At 38.5% G+C, this 23430-nt stretch overlaps 1 protein-coding gene across 1 annotated transcript in view; it reads right to left on the reverse strand.

The window, feature by feature from the left end:
• Positions 1-22850, reverse strand: part of RECQL2 (RECQ helicase L2) — a 62512-nt gene extending 39662 nt beyond the window's left edge. The window contains exons 1-10 of the mRNA XM_089992336.1: positions 22666-22850; positions 21389-21606; positions 19633-19779; positions 19344-19559; positions 6948-7052; positions 6748-6852; positions 6500-6622; positions 3999-4087; positions 935-971; positions 816-849 (exon numbers count right to left, since the gene is read on the reverse strand). Of these exons, the coding sequence (XP_089848462.1) occupies positions 816-849; positions 935-971; positions 3999-4087; positions 6500-6622; positions 6748-6852; positions 6948-7052; positions 19344-19559; positions 19633-19779; positions 21389-21606; positions 22666-22726 (1135 nt within the window). The 5' untranslated portion in view covers positions 22727-22850. The remainder of the gene's footprint in view (positions 1-815; positions 850-934; positions 972-3998; positions 4088-6499; positions 6623-6747; positions 6853-6947; positions 7053-19343; positions 19560-19632; positions 19780-21388; positions 21607-22665) is intronic.
• Between the last annotated feature and the right edge of the window lie 580 nt (positions 22851-23430).

Below are 23430 nucleotides of genomic sequence, written 5' to 3' on the forward strand. Positions count from 1 at the left end.
AAAAACATGCATGGCATTATGAGGGCTGTCATGCTTTTGCATTTATTGTGGTTATCAAGCATGCATGAGGTGAAGTGTTTCAAGGCCTCATCATAAATGCAATGCACGTTCTTTTTTGACACAACGAAAACCTTTAGATCAAAAAAGATCCACCAGTCTATATATCAGGGAGTAGGTGCACCCTATCATTACTAAGATATATATATATATATATATATATATATATAAGACACACACACGAAGATAGATAAAAAAATGCACATAAATAAAAGTAAAGCTGGCACAGTGACGTTCATCCAAGTGTGCAAGAATGATGCACTTACTAGATAAAGGGACATGCACCCAAGAGCACAAAAGGCCCACACATATGAAAGAAGGCAAGCATATTTAATTTAACACACATCCACAGATTACGTAGAGGAGTGGGTCGATATCATGTTGAATGCACAATCTAAAATTCTGAATAGAAATAAAAGAACATAAAGGACAACCAATTCTGGAAAAATTCTCATTTATTTGTCCATGTCAATTCCAAAATTATCATTGTCTATGTAATAGATTTAATTTCTGTGTATTTGTGATGGTTTCAACTTTCAACAAATGTAAGGCAGCAATTGGTAATTTGACAAGAGTTAGGGCTTTCAAAATTGGAAGTAACATCTACCAAAGGCAGCATGAACATAGATGTCAGAAATGCAGTTTACCTAGGAAATGAATAGAAAAAAATTAGGCCTGATTTTTTTGCATCAAAATGCACTTTTCAAGGAAATGCATTGATAAAATTAAATCAGACATACACCGAATGCATCACACACCATCTGGCTTGTTAATTCCCATGCCAAATGCCACCTGAATTAGACAAGAGGAACTTCATCAGAGATTCAGACAAAAAAAAGTACAAAAATGAGATTCCAAGTCTAAATCCAGGACGTACCGTGCCAACAATAACCTGTATTTTGTTACTGCACCAACTGGGCAACACAAAACCTGGAATCAGAGACTGACGAAAGAACGTCAAGATACAAAGAAATCCTAATGTCTCACATAATGATAAACAAAGTTCATTTTGAACTCTACCTTGATCGCAATCAAAGAAATTGTCAAGGACATAGCAGGTTTATTCTCATCATTTGAGTTAAATAGCCACCTAGAGCTTGTTAGTCAGTCAAGTCACATTTCATTTGCTGATGGCATTTATGCATTTTTGTGTTTTTTTTTTCATTAATTTGGGTGATTCTATTGAAATGGTATTCACATAATTAAGAGACTAGATAATGATGAATATGTCCTGATCAGGAATTTCCTATATATATGAAAACATAGGGAGGTGTTGGACCCTAACCTACAAAAGAACAACAGGTCATGTCTGAATCAACTTTGTTCTTCTTCCTCCAACATGAGTTTCATACCAGATGTTCATGGTATCGGAGCATCCATGATCTTGGATCATCTAATACGTTTTGCATAAGTCTTATTTTCTGTTCCTTAAACGTTACATTCTTCTCCTTTCCTTTGTTCAGCCCAAGTTTCCTTAATCTTTGCAAGGCCATATTGTTTCCTATGGTTTAGATCAAGGTTGCCAAACTAGGAAGCAGAAGCGGAAGCGAGAAGCGAGGCATTTTAAAATTTATAGGAAGCGAGAAGCGGGAAGCGAAGTATCAATTTGAAAGCGAAATATAAATAAAAAATGAAGCAATATGGTAACTGAATAGGAATCAAACAAGAAGCAAATAAAACCTAAAATAAAATTGATTATTCTTATATTTCATGATTTTTCAGTAAAAGAGTTAAATTTTTGTTAAAATCCAACAATGATGGTTACCAATTTAGAGAAAGTACATGGGAAGTGAGTGAAAGCGTGAGAGGAAAACATGAAAAGAAACGTGAGAAAAGCATATAGGAAACATATACCATGTGTGTGGGAAGCATAGAAGAAGCGTGGGGGAATCGAGATTCCCATGAAGTTTTGGAAGCGAGGAGTATCGTGCTTCCGAAGCGAGTTTCTAGGAAGTGCGCTTCTCACCAACCTAAGAAGCTTCCGATAACTCTGGTTTAGATACTCGGCCTACTACAAAGAAAGATCACAGGTCTGATGAAGACGTTACTGATAAGATTAGATAAGCTAGTGGTGTATTGTGTGATAAATGGGTCAAATCCAGATAAAGACCTTTCAGTGCAGATTTGGGATCCAAAATAATCCAAATAGATCAAATTCGGATATGGATTTTTTGGTGCAGATCTGAGATCAAAAGTGATATAAATGAGTCAGATCTAGATAATGACCTTTTGGTGCAGATCCAGGATCTGAAGTAATTCAAAAGGGTACAAGGACCTTTTGGTGTAGATCCGAATCCAAAATTACCCAAATGGGTTGGATCTAGATAAGGTGCAGATCCGTATTTCAAAGTGATTCAAATGGATCAGACTCAAACAAGGACCTTTCATGCAAATATGAGATCCAAACAATTATGAACAAGATCCAATTAGATCCAAATGATCAAAGGTCCAATCTAAGATCGAGATCCACAATGCTCCAAATAACTGATCCAAAGAACCAGAACTAAAAGAGCCCAAATGATCCAAGTAATCAAGACAAGATTTTCTAGACTATTCTCTTCTAGGAATAAGCCAAATTACTTGAACAAGGCAAGATAAGATATTCTGAATCCTTCCTTCAACAAATAGTTCAAATGGACAGTGGCATCACCTTGCTGATGTCAACAGTACAGCCACTGATGTTAGTAGGATCAGCCCCTAGGCACAGAGAATTAGACCAGCACTAAGTTGAGTGCAGATATGGAAAAAAATGGTGGACAAGGTAGAGTGGAAGGAAGAAGAAATAGAAGTAAAGGAACTAGAGGAGAAAAGAAAAAAATAAGTAAAAATGACAGATAAATTTTCATAGTCAGACTTGACCTGAAACAAACCAGGTTCAGCTCTATGCTGAAGAAAAAACAGGTTCAAATCTGAACCAAAATAGGTTAAGGTCTGGGACAAAGAAGAAAAGATTGAAAGAAGAAGAGGGTGAGAAAAAATGAGTTTTTTTCCCTTTTTTTATTATTCAGATATGTTTTGATTCAAATCTGCACAGAAGGAAAAAAAATTACACTCATATAGAAAGTAATATGAACTCTGTCACATAGCTTCGTTCACATATGAAGTTCTCAAGATGAAGAGAAATAAGAAAAGAAGAAAGAAGCGGAGAGAGATCAAGAGAGGAAGAGAAGATGAGGATGACAGCAAAACCTGGACCACGATCCTGCTGAAATACCATGTAAATCATGGTACTTTGTATAGAATAGATGTGAAGGATGGACGAAGGCTGGCATCACACACACACACACACACACACACACACACACACACACACACACACACACACACTTGATCAAAAGAATCCCAGACTAGTTGGCCCTTGGGAATGTTCAGCAGTTCTGATAAATTACCAGAATACCCTTTATTACAAGATACAATTATAAGTCTGTCTGTCATTTGTACAAAATTACAATGAACCACGTGTATACACAGAATCACAGACTGCGACAATGTAACACATTGTCTAACAATTCTAGTTCACATGCATAGTACCGGCGTAATAGAAGAGACTACAAGTGTGAATACACTGATGCAACATTTTCCAAGAAAGGATGAATATCATTGATGAATACATTATTTAAAAATGAAATATAAAACTATTTCTTGCAACTTTGGAAACCAAATCTGCAACTAATCTATTTGGCTGGATGAGATTGCTTTCTGTAAATCCCTGTGTGTTACATTTACAAACAGTTTTAAATCAAATGATGTGCAATGTTTTCACTTGTGAAAAAAATTAGTACTGAAAGTACTAGTAAACAAGAGTAACTCTAAATATATCAAACAACAATCTCAACTGCTCTTCTTAGTAGAAGAATAAGCAATCAAGGATCAAGTCATTTTATGAGAGAGGATCCTATGTTTCAAACTACACCAATAAAGAAAGTGGAAGTTGAATTTACAGCATATGAACTCGTTGACGAGCATGTGCATCCATATCAGCATGATAGTAGTCAGCCGAAACACCCAGTTGGCGCAAGTCCTTGGCAACCTGTAACACATGAATATGTCCAAAAACATAAGTCTCTCTTATAGACTTGCAGATATGGGACCTTCATGTCGACTCCATGTGCCACCCACTGCATAGACCTTATACTTAAGAATAACAGGAATATGAATGAAATAAGGCAAATAGTTGAATGTTACCAAGAAAAAACAATCCAATTGTAATGCTTGGTGCATTGACCTTAAGAAATAACAACCCAATTGTAATGCTTGGTGCATTGACCTTTTTGGGAAAGGGAGTGTGTGCAAGTTGTGTATTTCAAGAATAAGCGGGAGCTAACCAGATGCACTTTATATCTTGCTATTATAATCTTTATAATCATGCATAGGTGTTCAGTCTAACAAGGAATTATACACAGGGGCAGAGTTGATTCGCGGTGCCGTCACTAAATTTGCAATAAACAACTTGACCATACAAAGTCTAGTGAAAAATAGAAACATACTTAAGCAAAGGTTTTTATCAAATGAATGCTGTTCACATCTATATGCACAAATAAGAAAACCGAAAGAAATTGTAGATACTGTTGCCAGGAGCAGTTTATGGGTGAAGATACTGAAGATCATTATACCCTTGGTCAAAGTGCTTAGGATGATAGAAAACGAAAATAGACTGACCATGGATTATTTATATGAAGCCATGGACAAAGTAAAAGAGGTCATTAGAGATCATTTAAAAGCAAGAAGAAGCAATACATGCCTATATTGAGCCTCATACATGAGAAGTGGACTAGTAACTTCACCATCCTCTTTATGTTGAAGCTTATTATCTCAACCCTACTTTGAGATATACTATTGAATTTAAGTTTGATAAAAAAGTAAACTATTGGACTGCAATGAAAGAGTGGTCCCTAATTATGAGATGCAGGATGCCATTCATAAGATGGAGATATATGAAAATGCTCTATGATACGAAAAGACAAGCCGCGGTTCGAAAACGGACCACAATGCATCCAGGTAAATTATTAACTCATTTTATATTTTTCAATTCAATTTCTTCTTTCAGTTATAATGTTATATTGTTCTGAATTTATTGCTTACTAACTTTTTTTTATATCTCTAATTAGATTCAGGCTGGAGTAGGTTTTGGGATTGATGCTCTCAACTTGATGGCCTTTGTTATTCGCATTTTGAGACAAACGTGTAGCAAGCAGATGCAAGTGACACTGCTATGTGTTTGAGCATATATATACAAAGAGAAGCAATTGCCTAGAATACAGACAACTCAATAATCTCGTGTTTGTTGGCTACAGATTGCTGTTAAAAGGGAGGTATTCTAAAATATTTGCATATAATTATGATTTAAAGAATATGGTACCAAAAAGTTATTACACTGTTGTTTTCTCAAGAAACTATAAACACTGTCAGCACAAAGGCAACAAAAACAATTGGATCCCATCACTTTGGAAATTTTGATGTATTAGATGAATAGGCTTGAGAAGAGCTTAGCATATTGACTAAGGAAGACGTGCAGTGGATTAATATAGAAGGAATGATAGAGATCAATAATGAAGAGTATGTTGGCGATGATGTTGAGAAGCATGAAAGATATGAAGATGAAGAAGAAGGAAAAAAAGGAGATTGTTGATGAGTGACATGATGTACATTTTATTTTATTTGAAAAACTAGATTCTAAAACTTAAGTCATAAACACTTTTACAGTTTACTCCTTGTATTTGGTTATGTAACTTATATTGTAACCTATGAGTTTGCGTTATTTTGTTTGCTACTCAGAGTATTGGATAATTTGTAATTTTCTTGTTAGTTATGAATCTCCCTAATAACTTATTAACTTAATCTGTAGGTGTTTGACATTTTATGTGGTTGATTATTGTTTGTTATGTCATTATGATGGCTTTATTTTGTATTTATTAGCCTCATTTGTTGTAATATGAAATTATTAAAAAAAAATCTCCTTTCCTTTATGTAAATTTTAAGTTTGAATTTGTAGTTCAATACGCTACAACATGGTACTTTTTAGGCAATTTCTATAAAAGTTACAATATGCATCTTACAACATCACTTATTCCTCCTTTAAATGATAGATCTGGCCTCCTCATGCACAAATGGGGCCTCCGAAGGTTACACTCAAAACCAGTAAAATCTTAAATTATGATATGATATCCCTTTTCTCACTATACAAAAAAGTGTATCATACATATGAAGTCCAATAGACTGATATAGCATATCATAACATATGATACAGTACACTTTCACACACTGCCAAGAATAACTTTCTCTTCACAAAAGCACCAGATTTAACTAACAAAATATTCTGAGAATAACTTTTCAATAGGAATAGGTTTTCCAGTACCAGTATACGCTTTCCATGAAAACAAAGCAACTGAATATCAGAAATTTATGTAAATAATATGCTTGATGAGTCATGCAGCATCTCTACCTGCTCACTTTCCTTTCGAGAAAAGCAATAAACAATGCCAGACTCATTGTTTGGATATGATTCATTGATAAAATCTGCAATATCATCAATAACCAACTTCCCAACGGATGATTTCTCTTTTACCTACATTGAACATCCAAAAATATCTTATAGAACGTTTCAGGGTTTCAGCAAGAAGTCTGTTGCTAAGATAAAGCATATATAGGCAGTTTGAAACAAAAGACAGATTTATAATCAACAACAATTACCTTATAAAAGAGGTTGGGTCTGTTCACCGTACTTACAAACTTTACACAGTGGGGAATACGTAGCATTTCTGTTAGATCAGCTTGTACCTTTTGGGTGGCAGTTGCCTAGGAATTGAAGTCATATAACATGAAATGTAGCATAGAAATATGAACTTTGAATATCATAGACAGATATGGATGATCATAGTGAGAAAACTCACGGTCAATGCTATCACTGGAACATCAGGAAATTGAGTCTTCAAGATGGAAAGGTTCTTGTAGTCAGGACGGAAATCATGTCCCCATTGACTACAGCAGTGAGCTTCCTGCATCGAAACAGGCTCATAATTCCCATAAATGAAGACCAAAAAATACAGCACCTAAATATATTCATGTGTTAAAAGACGATGTGTCTGAAGGCCCTAGAGTGTAAGCTCAACTTATTTTAGGAAATGTTAAGTTTTTAGAGATTTGGCTTAGAGGAATTCATTGCAGAGTGGGACATAAGATGGATGGCAAAAGACGTGTTAAAAAAGATGGGTGCAAAGCTTCAGAAGAGGTGAGTTGAAGTATGAAAATGGTGGCCTAAAGGCTATTGGTGATACTTCTAGAATGAGAAACACAAAATACTTTGAAAACTCTTCTATTGGATCTATGTATGCATGTGTCCAGACAAATTTGAGATCTTGAACTTGAGGCAACAATCTTGATTGGCAGTGATTACCTATCACAAGGGCTTGAATATTTTGATTAGCATTTCCATTTTTTATGAGTAATTCCGGTTGCTTGATAGCTGCTCTTCTTATTTGCTTATAAACCTTATTTGTATTTATTGATTTGTAATTGTTAAAAGTTTCTTTTGGATTTTTTTAAAAGATGGATGGATCACGTAGACAGCTCCACCCAAAGCTTTATCTTATTTTTTTCTTGCCTTTCTTTAGATATTTGTTTCTTAATGCAAATTTTTTGGTGCCAATTGTCCTTCAGCATACATAGGTAGGGGAGGACATCTATCCATGTACCCATGATCCTTGGTTAGCAACTTAGTAGTTAAAATCCAGACTAAGTACCCTAGGTACAAACCTACCATATGAGCACCTAGGTGGAGGGGCACCAAGGTTGGTATTTTATATTTATTTTTTTATAATGTCTAAAACACTATAATCATGTTTGGTTGTGTATTTTGAAACATTCAAGTTTTCCAATTTTTTCTTATTTTTATGATTTTTATATATTTTAAATTTAAATAGTTATATTCTTTTTTTGGCTCTCTAGGTGATGCCTATGCACCGGTTTACACCAAGTGGCCAACAACCAAACACCACCCAATGCTTTTGACTGCTAAGGGTAGCAAGACTCAAAAAGGTCATGATTCAACCTGAATTTTGTGTCCTAATCAGTGTCACCGATATCGCCGATAATATTGGCAATTTCAAGGTGGCAGATAATATCGAGAATTTATCGTGATATTCTCAAACTATCGGCAAAATATATTTAACGCGATAAATATTGCTACAGGAAGAGGGATCGGCTGCAGCAAGGGAAGAAGGGAAGGAAAGGAAAAGAAGGGAAGACCGAAGGGAAGAAAGAAATGAAGGAAAGAAGGAAAGGAAAAGAAAGGAGGGAAGAAAGGGAAGGAAAGGAAAATTGTTAGTTGCTCATTTATCATTTTATCTTGTATATTTTAAGGTTTCTATCTTAGTTTTCTTTCATTTTTTTATTTTCTGTATTTTTTTTTATTTTTAGATTTTTTATAATTTTTAAATATTCTCGAAATTTTCAACTTTTGAAACTATCACGGAGAAATACCCTCGCCAAGAAATTACCTTGAACGATACAAGTGACTATGGTCCTAACCTGATTACTCAAAGACATGCTCAGTGCAAAGGGTAACTGCAATAAATGCAACATCAACGTGAATTCTCTTAATGCACAGCCCAACCTAGTGTGGTTACATATGGCAACTGAATATTCATTTCAGTCAAAACAGAATCCTGTTGTGTGTGTGTGTGTGTGAGAGAGAGAGAGAGAACTCATGCATCCAAGACAAACATCCAACCCTAGGCTTGGTAGATAGGTACACACAAACACATATGCATATACATGTTTACACGTAGTGCTAGGAGTTGCACCCCAGATCATATTTTTCTGGACTAAAAATATAACTTTTTGAGTCATGAAACTTTGGTATATTGTAAGCTAAGTCACAGGGACTCAGCTAACTGGGTGTTGCACCCGCGTCGACGCGACGCGGGTGCGCGTGCGGGTGTGGCACCCGGTGTGGTCAATGGGACCATAGGTGCAGTCAACGCACCTAGGGTCATTTGTGTACATTTTTTGAACCAAAAAAAAAAACGAGGAGGGTCAAGGGAGGGGAGGTGCTCAGCACAGCCCTCCCTGGCAGACCCAGATGTTAAAACATATGTAATAATACCATAATACCCGATAGGGGTATTATGGTCATTTCACAAAGTACCCCATAGGGGTACTTATTTTGTTTCTCTTATTTTACTGTTTTTTCTTTTTCTTTTTATTATTTAATATGTATTTTTTGGATGCCGAAAAGGGGCCCCACAATGGAGTCGTTGGGGCCCCCAACGGTCACATATGTGACCGTTGGGGGCTCCCAACGACTCTATTGGGAGCCCCTTTGGTCTCCTTTTCTTATAAATAGGGGGAACCCCCCATGTATGTTGTATTGCTCTTGAGAGCTCCTCTTCAATAATAGTGATATTATTTTTCACGTGTGTAGCCTTTTTATAAGGCCCTTTGTATATCCCTTAGTGGATTTCCTCTCTTGTGCTTGTTGCACTTGTCCGTGTGGGACATAGTGAATGCTTTAGCATTCTTGGCTTCTTCCGCTTATTTCATTACATGGTATCAGAGCCATACGATCTTCTAAAGGTAAAATCTTGTCTCTCTCTACTTCCTTTCTTTCTCACATCTTCTTTGTGTAGCAATGGAAGTCAAGATCGATCTATCATTCAAACTCAATGGAAAAAATTACATGATGTGGGCATCCGCAATGGAGAATAATCTCAAAGGCAAGAAGCTTTGGGGTTATGTAATGGGAACCGTTCCGGAACCCCAACTTAAGCTCACAAATATGGAAGGAGATCAAGAGAAAGCACTTGAAGGCGATGCTCGTCTCAAGGCCATTGAAGATTATAATCATCAAATGGAAGATTGGGAGAGCAACCATGCAAAAATCCTAGCATGGTTTATGAATAATGTCGAACTCAAGGTATGTGCAAATATTGCAAAATTCCGCCGGGCAAATGAAGCTTGGTTTTTTATGAAGGGTATGTTTACCCAAAAGGATCTTGCAAGAGCTTATTTCTTGCAAGAAAAAGTAAGAACCACAAAACAAGGTGACATGAGCATACAAGATTACTATAGTGCTCTAAATCCTTTGTGGGATGAATTGGCTCTTTTAGAGCCTAAATGGGTATCTATGGAGGATGTGGTTCTAAGACAAAAACAAATGGAACAAGATAGATTGTTTCAATTTTTATTTGGGCTTCGTCCCGAATTTGAACAAGTAAGATCCTCACTTCTCCATAGATCCACGTTTCCTCCCTTAGAAGAGGCTATTGCCGAGATTACTCAAGAAGAGACTAGGCATAGCATGGGTAAAAGCATAGAGGAAGTTCTTGTCGTATCTAAACCCGACAATCATGTTAAAACATACAAACCACCTCATTTTGGTAAGCAAGGGAGTGGTGGAAGAAAAATGATTATATGTCACCATTGTTATGAGCCGAGACATATTAAACCCGTTTGCCCAAAGCTAAATGGGGCATTCAAGCCAAAGGTGGCTTCCGTTGAAGAATCCACCACCAAAGAAGATGACGGCAAGAACGGGGATCTCAAAGATACTCTTGGACAAATCTCCTTGGCTCTTCAACAAATTCTAAAGGTCACTTCTTCCACCTCCGGTGCCGCCATTGCCTCATCATCACCTTCCGGTACGTACTCTTGGATTTTAGATTCCGGAGCCTCTTTTCACATGACTCCTCATGAAAATGCATTAACCAATGTGCACGCCAATTCAAAAATGTCTTGTGTCTCTACGGCCGATGGAACTTTTCTCAAAATAAATGGCATTGGAACTCTTGATTCTAAAAATATTCAAAATTTTCTTGTTCCAAAAGTTATAATAGTTCCTAAATTAAATCTTAACCTCTTTTCCGTTTCTCAAATAGCCGACCATGGATGTGAAATATCTTTCTCATCCCAAGGGTGCTTTGTGCAGGATCTCCGGTCCGGGAAGCGGATTGGGCAAGGCCATAGGAAGGGAGACCTTTATTTTATGGATAACTTAACACTTCCAAATACCTCATTTTGTACTTATGTCCAAGACAAAAATATTGAAACTTGGCATAAAAGACTTGGACATCCAAGTTACTCTAAAATGTATCTTTTTCCCTTTGGAAACAAGTTTTGTAAAGAAAAAGATATCAATTGCAAAGATTGCATTTTTGGAAAAATGAAGTCTACTCCTTTTCCTATTAGAACTTTTGTGACAACAAGACCTTTTGAATTGGTGCATTCCGATGTATGGGGGCCATCTCCGGTTTTATCCAAAGGTGGTTATTCGTATTATGTTACGTTTATTGATGATTACACTAGATACGTATGGATTTATTTTCTTAATGCTAAATCGGAAGTTTTTAACTTCTTCAAAGAATTTCATGCAAAAGTTCAAAATCAATTTCAAAGTCAAATATCCATTCTTAGATCCGATTCGGGTGGAGAGTACTTATCAAATGATTTTCAATCATATCTAAAAAAACATGGCATTTGTCATCAAAAATCTTGCCCAAGGACTCCTCAACAAAACGGTCTAGCGGAGAGAAAACATAGACATATTTTAGAAACCACTAGATCCTTACTCATTTCTAAAAATATTCCTAAAAATTTTTGGGCCGAAGCCGTGTTGACCTCCACCTATTTAATCAATAGGATGTCATCTTCAAAATTGAATAATATCTCTCCTTATGAAAAACTTTTCAATATGATACCCGACTACAATCGTCTTCGTATTTTCGGGTGTAAATGCTTTGTTCTTTTGCATAAAAGAGATAAATTGTCACCTAAAGCAATAGAATGCGTATTTTTAGGATATGGTGAAAATCAAAAGGGCTATAGATGCTTTGACTATAAGAACAATAAATTATTTGTTTCCAAAGATGTGACGTTTTTAGAAGATGAAAATGGATTTGAAATTTTGGAAAAACCAAATGAAATTGATTATATGTTTATCAATGATCTTTTAGAAGACTCAAATGATGATCTTTTGAGTCATCCGGAATCTTTAGAAAATACTCATGATAATGATGTATCACCAACTAATGGTGACAATCTCCAAGTATACACTCGGCGTGAGGAAGCACAACCTATTAGTGCTTTAGAAAAATTCTTGCGGCTTAATGAACCCCTAGAAGAAACCTCTCTTAGGCGTTCTTCTAGAGAATCCATTCCACCAAATAGGTTTGTCTCATATGAAACTCTCTCACCTAAATATAGAGCATGTCTAATTGCCTTGCATTCTTACTATGAACCTTCCCACTATAATCAAGCAAAAAATATTCCTCATTGGGTTGAAGCAATGAAAGTTGAACTAGATGCTTTAAATAAGGCTAAAACTTGGGAAATAGTTCATCTTCCTCCAAATAAAAAAGCTATAGGATGTCGATGGGTCTACAAAGTCAAAACAAAAAGTGATGGTTCCCTAGAACGTTATAAAGCTAGATTAGTTGCTAAGGGATATTCACAAGAATATGACATCGATTATGAGGAGACTTTTGCCCCCGTGGCTCGCATGACAAGTGTTAGAACTCTAATAGCAGTAGCATCATCTAAGAAATGGCCTATATTTCAATTAGATGTTAAAAATGTCTTTCTTAATGGTCAGTTGAATGAAGAAGTATATATGGACCCTCCGTCGGGAATTAATGTTAACCAAGGTCAAACTTTTCGGTTATTAAAAGCTTTATATGGTCTTAAACAAGCCCCTAAGGCTTGGTATGATAGATTTAGTGCTATCATGTTAAAATTGGGATTTCGTTCATGTTATACTGACACTGCTCTCTTTGTTAAACGTGCAGGTAATAGTATCATCATCCTTCTGCTTTATGTTGATGATATGATCATCACTGGCAATGATGAAAGTGGTATTCTTAATGTTAAAAATATGTTAAAACATAATTTTGATATGTCTGATCTGGGTTTTCTCAGGTACTTTCTTGGTATAGAAGTAGCATACTCTCCTCGAGGGTATATACTGTCACAGATGAAGCTTGCTGCAGACATATGTTCCAAATCTGGGATTTCAGATGACAAAAAGGTGGAGACTCCCGAGGTTATCAATGCTAAACTACAACTGGAGGATGGAGTTCTGTTGGATGATCCTACGCCCTACAGGCAACTCATAGGCTCCCTCACCTATCTGACTATCACCAGGCCGGATATTGCTCATGTTGTGCACTCTGCAAGTCAATTTCAGCATGCTCCTACATTTGTGTATATGAGTGCTGTGCTCCGGATCATTCGATACATCAAAAATACTTTGACTAAAGGGCTATTCCTATCCTCAATCTCTTCCTTAGACTTACTGGCTTATACTGATGCTGACTGGGGAGGAAACCCAAATGATCGAATCTCAACTACTGGCTTTTGTGTTTTTCTAGGAGATTCGCTAATTGCTTGGAGGTGCAAGAAACAACAGAAAGTCTCGTTGTCTTCTACTGAAGCAGAATACAGGGCTATGGCAACCACTACAATGGAGCTTGTGTGGCTTCGAAGTCTTCTTCAAGATATGGGAGTCGAAATTACCGGTGCTTCGAAGCTTTGTTGCGACAACAAAAGTGCCATCTATATTGCCAGCAACCACACCTTTCATGAAAGGACTAAACATATTGAGATGGACTGTCATTATGTACGTGATGAATATCTTCGTGGGACAGTTACACTGCCATATGCCACTTCAGAATATCAACTTGCAGATTTCTTTACCAAAGCCCTGCCTGCTCCTCGCTTCTTGTTCCTTCTTGGCAAACTTTCGGTCATTCCCCCGTAAAGTTTGAGGGGGGGTGTTAAAACATATGTAATAATACCATAATACCCGATAGGGGTATTATGGTCATTTCACAAAGTACCCCATAGGGGTACTTATTTTGTTTCTCTTATTTTACTGTTTTTTATTTTTCTTTTTATTTTTTAATATGTATTTTTTGGATGCCGAAAAGGGGCCCCACAATGGAGTCGTTGGGGCCCCCAACGGTCATATATGTGACCGTTGGGGGCTCCCAACGACTCTATTGGGAGCCCCTTTGGTCTCCTTTTCTTATAAATAGAGGGAACCCCCCATGTATGTTGTATTGCTCTTAAGAGATCCTCTTCAATAATAGTGATATTATTTTTCATGTGTGTAGCCTTTTTATAAGGCCCTTTGTATATCCCTTAGTGGATTTCCTCTCTTGTGCTTGTTGCACTTGTCCGTGTGGGACATAGTGAATGCTTTAGCATTCTTGGCTTCTTCCGCTTATTTCATTACACCAGAGTGTAATAACCCGTAAAAAAAAAAAAGTTAGGATTCGGGTCGGACCCGGACCCGACCCGGACCCAATTGAGGCACCGCCTCCCTCGTGCCTTCTTTAGAAAATAAGGCAGGGGGTTTCAAATACGAAACCCCCCCCCCCCTCGCTGTCTCTCTCCCTCACCGCCTCCCGACTCTCCCTCGCTCGTCTGCTGCCGCCACTTGCGACCTCTCTCCGACGCCGCCGCCGACCACCAGGTACGTTCTTCCTCCTCTTCTTCTCCCTCTTTCCGTCTCTCTCTCTCTCCCATCCTTCCCCCTCGTTTCTTCATTACACAGGGAGGGGAGGGCTGAGCCTCCTCCCTGCTTTCCAACGGCAGGCGAGGGGCCGGGCCCCTCTTCCCTGCTCTCTGCTACGGCAGGGGAGGGGTCGAGCCCCTCCTCCCTGCCCCTTTTTGTTGCGCCAGCAGGGGCCATCAGCCCCTGCCTTTCGTTTGCCAGCAGGGGCCTATGGCCCCTGCCTTTCTTTTGTCAGCAGGGGCATAGGCCCCTGCCTTTCTGTGTGCCAGTAGGGGTCATTGGCCCCTGCCTTTCTGTTTGCTAACAGGGGCCATCGGCCCCTGCCTTTTTGTTTGCCAGCAGGGGCCGATCCCCCCTGCCCCTTTGTGTGCGAGCCTATACCCTTGGTCGACAGACCCGGGGAATCTTTGGAAGCTACATCGTAATGGGGACAGATCATTACAAATGTTGATCTCCAGCGAGGAATTCCTAGTGAACGTGAGTCATGCTCACATTGACTACATCCCTCTTTGGGCGGCAAGGCTCATTTGGCCCTGCCCCATCCTTTTTTTTTCGAGTCATTTGGGACTGTTGGCCCCAGCTCTATGTATTGGAGAAGTTGAGTCTTTGCCTTGCTTTTGCTTTTGTCTGGGCTTGCATGTTAATATCGCATATTTGCAGCTACGACGGATCTCACTCGCGCTCCGCGACCCGAGCCATCAATTGTGTACGTCCGCAGACGTCAGCAAGCTCGTAACCCTCCAAGGTAGGGGAAGATTGTACGGAAGACTTGGATAATTGAATTAAGTTCAATTAAACTAAAAACGATCAATAAATGAATATATATATACAAATATATATATATATATATATATTTATACGAGTATGCACTTAACTCAAGGACGCGGTTTCGCGATCCTTGCCCTTTACCTTATGTCAGTCTATACTTGCCATCGTGTATCACGTCGAGATCTCGTGTTGCATTCTTGCTTATGGTTTGTATGTGCCGTCACGCATTGTGGCGAGGTTCAGCGTTGCACTTCTGCTTACCGCCTTTACCTTGTCGTCGCGCTTTGCGCCTAGATTCTTGTTTTTGCATGTATTATTACTGCTTTGCTATTGCAGATGCCGCACAGGTTTTTGCTCTTTGCATATGCCTTAAAGGCATCCTCAGGCATTCACCTCTCTCTCTTGCGACGAGAGTTGAGATAGGAGCTAGCGTAACATCCCCGTCTAAGGAGGGGGATACCTTGCAAGGATCCTGACTCCTTGAGTATGCAGTCCTGCAGATGAGTTGGAGTTTCTGTTGAGAAACATGTTTCCCGTCTATCGAGGCCGGTGTCGAGTTATGCGAGGCATGTAGATACCCCGATAGCGGATGAGGTTCTAGAAAATCGCAGGCATAATGTTGGCACAAGGTACTGCTGTTTCAAAGGATATAGTAAAGTTGATAAACTTTACATCTTTGTGAAACACTCCTGTTGAGGCTTCTTTTGAGGAGCTATACCCCCTTCATCCTAGAGTACTTGTAGTCGTGCACGACACGTCTAGTACTGCGATAATCGGATGAGACGGTCGTGCGACCTCGAACAGTGCGAAATGCACAATGCTGGAATCACATAAATGGCCTCACATTCGCCTTCACAGGCAAGATGCTCGAGTGGTTTAAAGACCACAGCATAGAGTGGGTCGTTAGTTAAGCAACCCCTAACGTACCTATTCGTTTCTAGTAGTCTGTCAAGGGAGAGGACAGAGCGGTACAAACTCCAATGGACAGGTTGTTAACAACCACCCTATGGGCAATGATCCGGCCTCCCCAGTCATTGGAGTTAGGGGAAAGGGGCTACAATAGTTAGCTCAGCACTTCTGCAGAAGTTGGATGCATCCGTGGCACTGTCTCCTTTGGAGAATCCTCTCTCGGCTAAAGTCGTCCCTCTGGAGCGGACTCAACTAGCTATTCGGGTTATTCAAAATACATAGAATAACAGACGCCCGAACTAGTCTCAGTTGTTTCTACGTTTTGCCTGCGCGTACCCGCAGGCCAGTAATATCGAAACATAAAGTCTGTTCACACTGGTTCTTGAGTAGTGAGACTCACTTGCACTCGCTTGCACCACTGACTCGCTTGCACTCGCTTGCACTATTGACTCGCTTGCACTACCTATTCGTTTGCACTACTGATTCGCTTGCACTACTTACGCGTTTGCACTATGTACCTGCTTGCATTGCTTACCTGTTTAACTGCATATCTACTTTAAACTGCGTAACCTACTGAATTAAATGTACATAATTCAGTTTCCTTGTAGTCTCTCTTGTGCACCTACTAATTTTTTTGCGAAACTAACCCATTCTATGGGTGCAGGTGATGAATAGGTACTTCACGGGCAATGGCGCGATGGCAAGATGGCTTCAAGATTTTCTTCTTCCTGCTCTTAGCTCGCGTCCTGATGTTTTTGGGTCTTGTAACGGATTTTCCTTGGGATATCCGAATTTTGTACTTTTGGAACCTTCTTTTAATGAAAGTGCCTTTTTCAAGTAGCATGGGTTGTATGTTTTGGTTCTTCAGCTAACGTGCCCAAAGTGGTCAACTTGCCTTTCTAAAATTAACAAAAGGATGGTCTTCCGCTTATTTCTTAAACCAACTCTGTAATAAAGAGATTCTTTTAGTCTCTTGCCTGTTTTATGAAAGGTTCGAAAGTTGAAATTTTGGGGCGTTACAACTGAGCCACCACGATGGTGGCTCTGGTCCACCGACCTGAGAATAGGAGGGTCGAGGGAGAAGGAGAAGAGATAAGAAGACTCGGGGGAAGGGGGGTTTACCTGAGAAGGCCGCGGAGGGCGCTGAAGTCGTCGGAAAACAGGGTGCCCGCGGGAGGGGGGTCGACTGTCGAAAAAACATTGTGAGAGAGAGAGGGAGAAACAAGTGGTAGGGCTCGTCAGGGTTCCGGTGACTGAGGGAGCTCGAGAGGGAGGGAAACCGAGGGGGAGGAGAGGGTAACAGAGAGAGGGAGAGGGACGAACACAGGAGGGGGGGGGGGGAGGCTATCGGTCGGCGCTCCGACGAGCCGACGGCTGGAGGTCAGACGAGGGGAGAGACCAGGGCAGGTGGCGGAGGTGGGGGAGGGTGTTCTCGAATGAGAAAACCCTAACCCCTCTGTTGCTTTATAAAAGCACAGGGTGGGATATCCAGTCTGGGTCGGGTCCAGACCCGACCTGGGTCCGACCCAATTTTTTTTTAAATCCTGGGTTTTTTTTAAATCCTATATATATATATATATATATTTATTTATTTTGCCGCACCCAAGTTTTTTGAAAGTGTCGCACCCTCACACCCACACCCACACCCACACCCATGTGACATAGATTGTAAGTCATTCATTTTTTAACCCTTTTAAAAAAAACTGCTTATACATCACAAACACATGATACAAAATTTGTTATCCACAAAACCAAACTCGTAGATCACATTTGAAGGGTCCAATCATGCAAAAAACAAAAAAAAAATATCAAAGTATAAAAACATTGTTGACCTCTATTCAGTAGTACCAAATATTTACCCGCATATGCACGTGTGCATATAGAGGGAGAGAGCTCTTGATCTCTGGCAATACATTGATAGTTCAATTGCAATTACATGGCGAAGGATGAGGGAGGGTTTGCAATATTGAAATGGGTACTTTGCCCTTTAGTTTTAGCATAATGCCGTGTAATTTTCTTATCTAAAACAGGGACCAAATGAAGAATTAGCTCAAGTAACTCATGTTGGGTTCCCCAGTAATTGACAAAACATACCTTGTCAAGACTAAAAAAAATTGTACCAAGACTTATTAAACAAAGAAGAATAGGCAGTGAATAATTAAACAGAAGTGACTAGCATCAAACTGAAGCAAGCTCAATTACCCCAGTATGAGGACTCATCTACTAGCAATTATTGGAAAAAAACACAATAAAAGATTCTGAAACTCACTTCACACTCATTAAGGACGATAATGTTCACAGTCTAACACTTAGGCTTGGACACATTGCAGAAGTGCTTAGGATCTATTATAATTGCCTGGAATACCTGTTCTGGAATAGAAATTCTATGCCTATCAATGTTTGGATCGATTCAGTATCTGGACTTATTCCAGCCAATACGACCTTTCTTGAATAGGATATGTTCAATAGGTTGTACAACCATATCCTTAAATCCAGCAAATTCTAAATAATGTTAAAATCCCAGCAGAACAGGCTCGACATATAAACAACCATGAGAACTAGATATCCAATCGTGGGAAATCTTGCGGCTTTGGAAATCCAATTCTGATGGAATTCTGTCACTGCATCCAAACCATAGTCACAGATATTGGCGATATTTTCAACATATTGCAATATTATGGCAGTAAAATTAAAAAAAATATATTTTAAGGAAAGATCCTGCGATATTTTGAAAATATCGGGTATTTAAATTTATTGTAGTAATCTCAGGAATTTATATTTACATTTTGTGTTCATGTTTTATTGTTTCTTTGCTTAACATTTTTTCCTTATTTATATTTATATTCATGTTTTATAGCTTCTTCCCTTAACATGCATTTTTTCTTATTTTCTAACTTTTTTAAAAAAAAAATCCAAGATTTTCTCAGTATTTATTGAAAAACGATCATATCCCGCGAAATTTCCTCTCCAAGATATAACTGATACCGATATTTGTGACTATGATCCAAACACACCTCATGTCTTTTTCATTACTGAACATCTCAAGGAATAAGAACCAGGATCATAATGAATAGTGGAAAATCATGACTGTGGAACTCACATCAATGGAAATAAGAGAAAGTCGCCCAGCATGATGGCACTTCTCTAACTTAGACATGAATCTCTTGCTCTTCGATATCTTCTCTGGTGTAACATATAATATCTTGAGTTTTCCTTCACCCTTTTCAAGGGCTTTGTAGATAAGTTTCTCATCTTCCTTCAAAGTGGTTGAAGTCAGCATGTTCGTGGGGATACCTAAAGCAGCCAAACCCATCACCTAAAGCAAAAAGGATATTGCACTTAGACCTCAAACTGAGAAAAACATTAATAAACCGAATCATAAGAAGCACCTGATCCTGGATGAGAGAAAGCAAAGGACTGACAATGAGTGCCACACCATCACAAAGCATAGCTGGAAGTTGATAGCAGAGGCTTTTTCCACCACCAGCAGCCATTATTACCAGAACATCTCTTCGACTCATGACTGCATTGATTATCTGTGAACACTTTGAAACATAAGATAAGAAAACCTCCTGTAATTTAACAAACTTTAACAATAACATTGCAAAATACCTTAAAACTTTAAACATCATTCCGGAGATACAAAAGCAAAAACTATATACAGGATCAAAACCAAAATAATGGATATATGTTTGGACCAACAATATAAATAGTACAAGATATTTGCAACCTCCGCTGGTGGTGAAGGTATACCTTTTAATCTGATCAACAGGCTCCACTAGAGGTAGATGCCGGGCAGAATATGCCACCAGGTATCCGGTAGATGGACTAGTACTTGACAGCCTAGGTCAAGCATTTCATTTCAAGCGTCATAAAATGCCCCAATCTAAGGAATATATTCTTTTAACATGTGCTGCCTGGCATGGCCGGTCATGGTCCAGGCCATGTAATGTAAGTTGGATTCAGTTTGGAAACCCAGCATGACTGTACTTGGGCCTGGCTCCATAAATCAATAACCAGATGAGCTTAATAATAACTAAAAGACAGGATCTCTTTATCCTTCAAAAAGCCTCTCCTGGCATTGCTTAGGAGCTTGACAATGATGGCCCCAACAAACATAACTCAGTATCAAGGCTTAATATCAACAACATAGCACTGTTGTCTGAATCTCTACCAAAGCCACAAAACTCGGTCTTGGCGTTTTCTTGGCAAGGGAAAATCTCAGGATATTTTACAAAAGTTGGTTTTTCTCAGAAAAAATCTTGGAAAGACAGCAATTTAAAATTTAATAAAAACATTAAGAAATTAGAAACAAACCGCAAAGAAATATAGGGAGGGCATTGCTGGCTGGAGATCCCACTTCTTCTTTTCTTTTTCCTTTTTCTGAAAAAGATAAAGGCCTGGCTGCTACTCTAACTCCACATCTCCCTCTTAATGAGTGAGAGAGAGAGAGAGTAACTGCAGTGGTAATCATGGCATTTAGTGTTGTTACCTTTATTTTCCAGTCCTATACCAACAAGTGAAGAGGAGGAAGGCCTCTTTTATTCATTACAAAAGAAGGTTCCGCTTCCCCCTTAGTTACCCATTGATTTAAATTTCCTTCTTAAAAATATGAAAAGGGCATGACAACTATGGTTTTGCCTTTATATTTTGGAAAAATAACCTAATGCTTATATCATTGGTTTCTTATAAAATTCCGATAAAGTCTTGATATATGCAACTATGGTGATAGATTGAATATCTCACAATTAAGACACTTTTTTCTTGCTTATTTTATTTATCATGATTTTTTTGCCATGGATTCAAAATATAGCTGATATTTGTTACTATGTTCTCTGCTTCCAATCATGATCCGCATACTGAGTCATGGGTCTCTAGCATAGAATTCTCTATATTTAGCAATCCACATGACTCACCGATCAAACATCCAGGCACATGTCAGTCTTTTTTTTATGTCTATTAGTTATTGTTCATAGAACAATATCAACAAATTCTGGACTGAATTACATACATATACATGTACACATATACACAGGTACATCACATAGATCCAAAAATAATTATACATACATATATACACGTGTGTATATATATATATATGTATATATATATGCATACACAAAATTGTCATCTTCAAACTATTACCTCTCTCTGATTTGCACGATAGGTTGATATCCCGAAAATGTTGAAACGGATATCTTCAGCTCGTCCATCCCAGTCAAACGGTCCTGACCAGTTTTCATTAGAAACTGAAACACTGGCATTAGAATTGCCATGCGCTTTAGATTCTTCAAGTAGGATCTTCAACTCAGACTGTCTTTCATATAATTTCTCTTGTTGATCAAGCAAAAGGTTTATCTGATCTGAAGAATAAACAAAAATAAGTAATGTCCCACACTGCGATTCTCATACAAGACTCAGGGGAATAATGATATGATTTAATATATAACCCATAAACAATTACAATATGGAAAATGTTGAAACACTTTTAACATAACAATGAAAAACCAACAAAACACTAAACATGTTGCCATTTTTATACAAGGAGCCTGTTTAGAATTGGAAAATGACATAGTAGAACCAACAACATTTAGAAAGAGAATTGAATAAAACTTCAGGAAAGTAATATCTCACATATCCCATAAGACCCGCTTCAAGATTATATTAAAGAGTTCTTTCATTTGCAATTGTTCAATCTAATATTCCAGTGTGTACAGCACATAAGCGGATCAAGCCATGTCATATGGATACGGCTGTGGATAGGGTGATACGACCATTTTTGTGAAGTTTTCGATGTGACTAGTATATAAGGGGACACAATGCATGGGCCAAAATGGAGTATCGTATGACATAAGGATCAAGTTGAGCAAAGGTAATATAGGACTTCGAAACCCCACCAGAAGGAGAACAATTTTTGGACTTGAAGGTGCTAATATCAAATGCCAAGACCACTTTAATAGCAATGCTTTTCAATCAGAGGAATTTACAAGTCAACGTCACACTCTGATTCAAAAATATTCAAGGATAAAGAACACATCTTAGGGTTTCCGTAATTTTTTCAGTTTTTGGAACCACAGTAGTATTCATGAATAATGAACCAGTTAACATCCAGCTAAATTAACCTGGACAACTCACAAGCCAACTTGGAGGGCTTGAGTATAAGGTCTATGATATACCACTCGCCGATGTGCATAACTAAGATAAGTGCACAAATTCTTGAAAAGAGAGGTCCCATGATGAATTGCATCCTGATGTTCACTAGTAATATATAGATCCCATTTAGCGTGCACATTTACTGTTTTTTGTTGCCTTTGTTGTTTTCTTTGTTGATTATCAAATAGAGTAATTCAAGACAACGACAGAACGAAAAAAAAATAAGAAGAGGGAACAATGGTGGTGTAGATTTGGAAGGGGTATTGTACCTTGGACCTCCTGCAATTGTGACTCTACCAGTAGCAATTCTCCTAAAATTTCCGACTCCATTCCCTCTCTTAAGAAGTTAAAACCATTCAATCAGGAGCTTGAGTCGTGTGCAACTACAAGAAGAAGAAGATGGTGATGATGAAGATGAAGAGGCGAATGGTGCAACGAGAGAGAGAGAGAGAGAAACCCTATTCGAAGCCCCCGAACTCCCAAATCCCAATGGAAGAAGAGGCTGGACCGTCACTGGGTTGACGATTATGGGCACGAGATCCAGATTCGATAGTTGACCCGGTTTGGTCCGGATCAAAAGTCCCACTTAACGTACGACTTTCCACCATATCAACAGAAGTTGAAAACGAGAAAACATCGGAAGCCAAAAACTCGTGAGAAATATAAAAAAAAAGGTGAAAAGCTCGCCTTTTTCGGGCAAAATATCGACAATAATAAACGTTAAAATTTTAAAAGTAAAATTTCATGTTTTTTTAGGTTGATAGCTGTTAAAAACATAATTATGTTTTTACGGAAAAATCACAAAATTTTTAAAATATCGTGGGAATTTCTGTTTAAAACGTTCTGGTACTTTTTTGAGATACTTTCACAAGTTTTTCATGAATCTCACGATATTTGTCACTGCTTTTCCTCACGGGGTGAATGAATGCCCCTGGAGAAAGAGGCGGCGGGACCCACTCATTAAAGAGGTTTTCTGTTCGATACGCACCCCCATTAGAAGGCACTTTCTCGTGAAAAAGATTTTCACACCCCAT

Source organism: Nuphar pumila, chromosome 16, assembly GCF_984573655.1.
Source record: "Nuphar pumila chromosome 16, dmNupPumi1.hap1.1, whole genome shotgun sequence".
NCBI classification, from domain to species: Eukaryota; Viridiplantae; Streptophyta; class Magnoliopsida; order Nymphaeales; family Nymphaeaceae; genus Nuphar; species Nuphar pumila.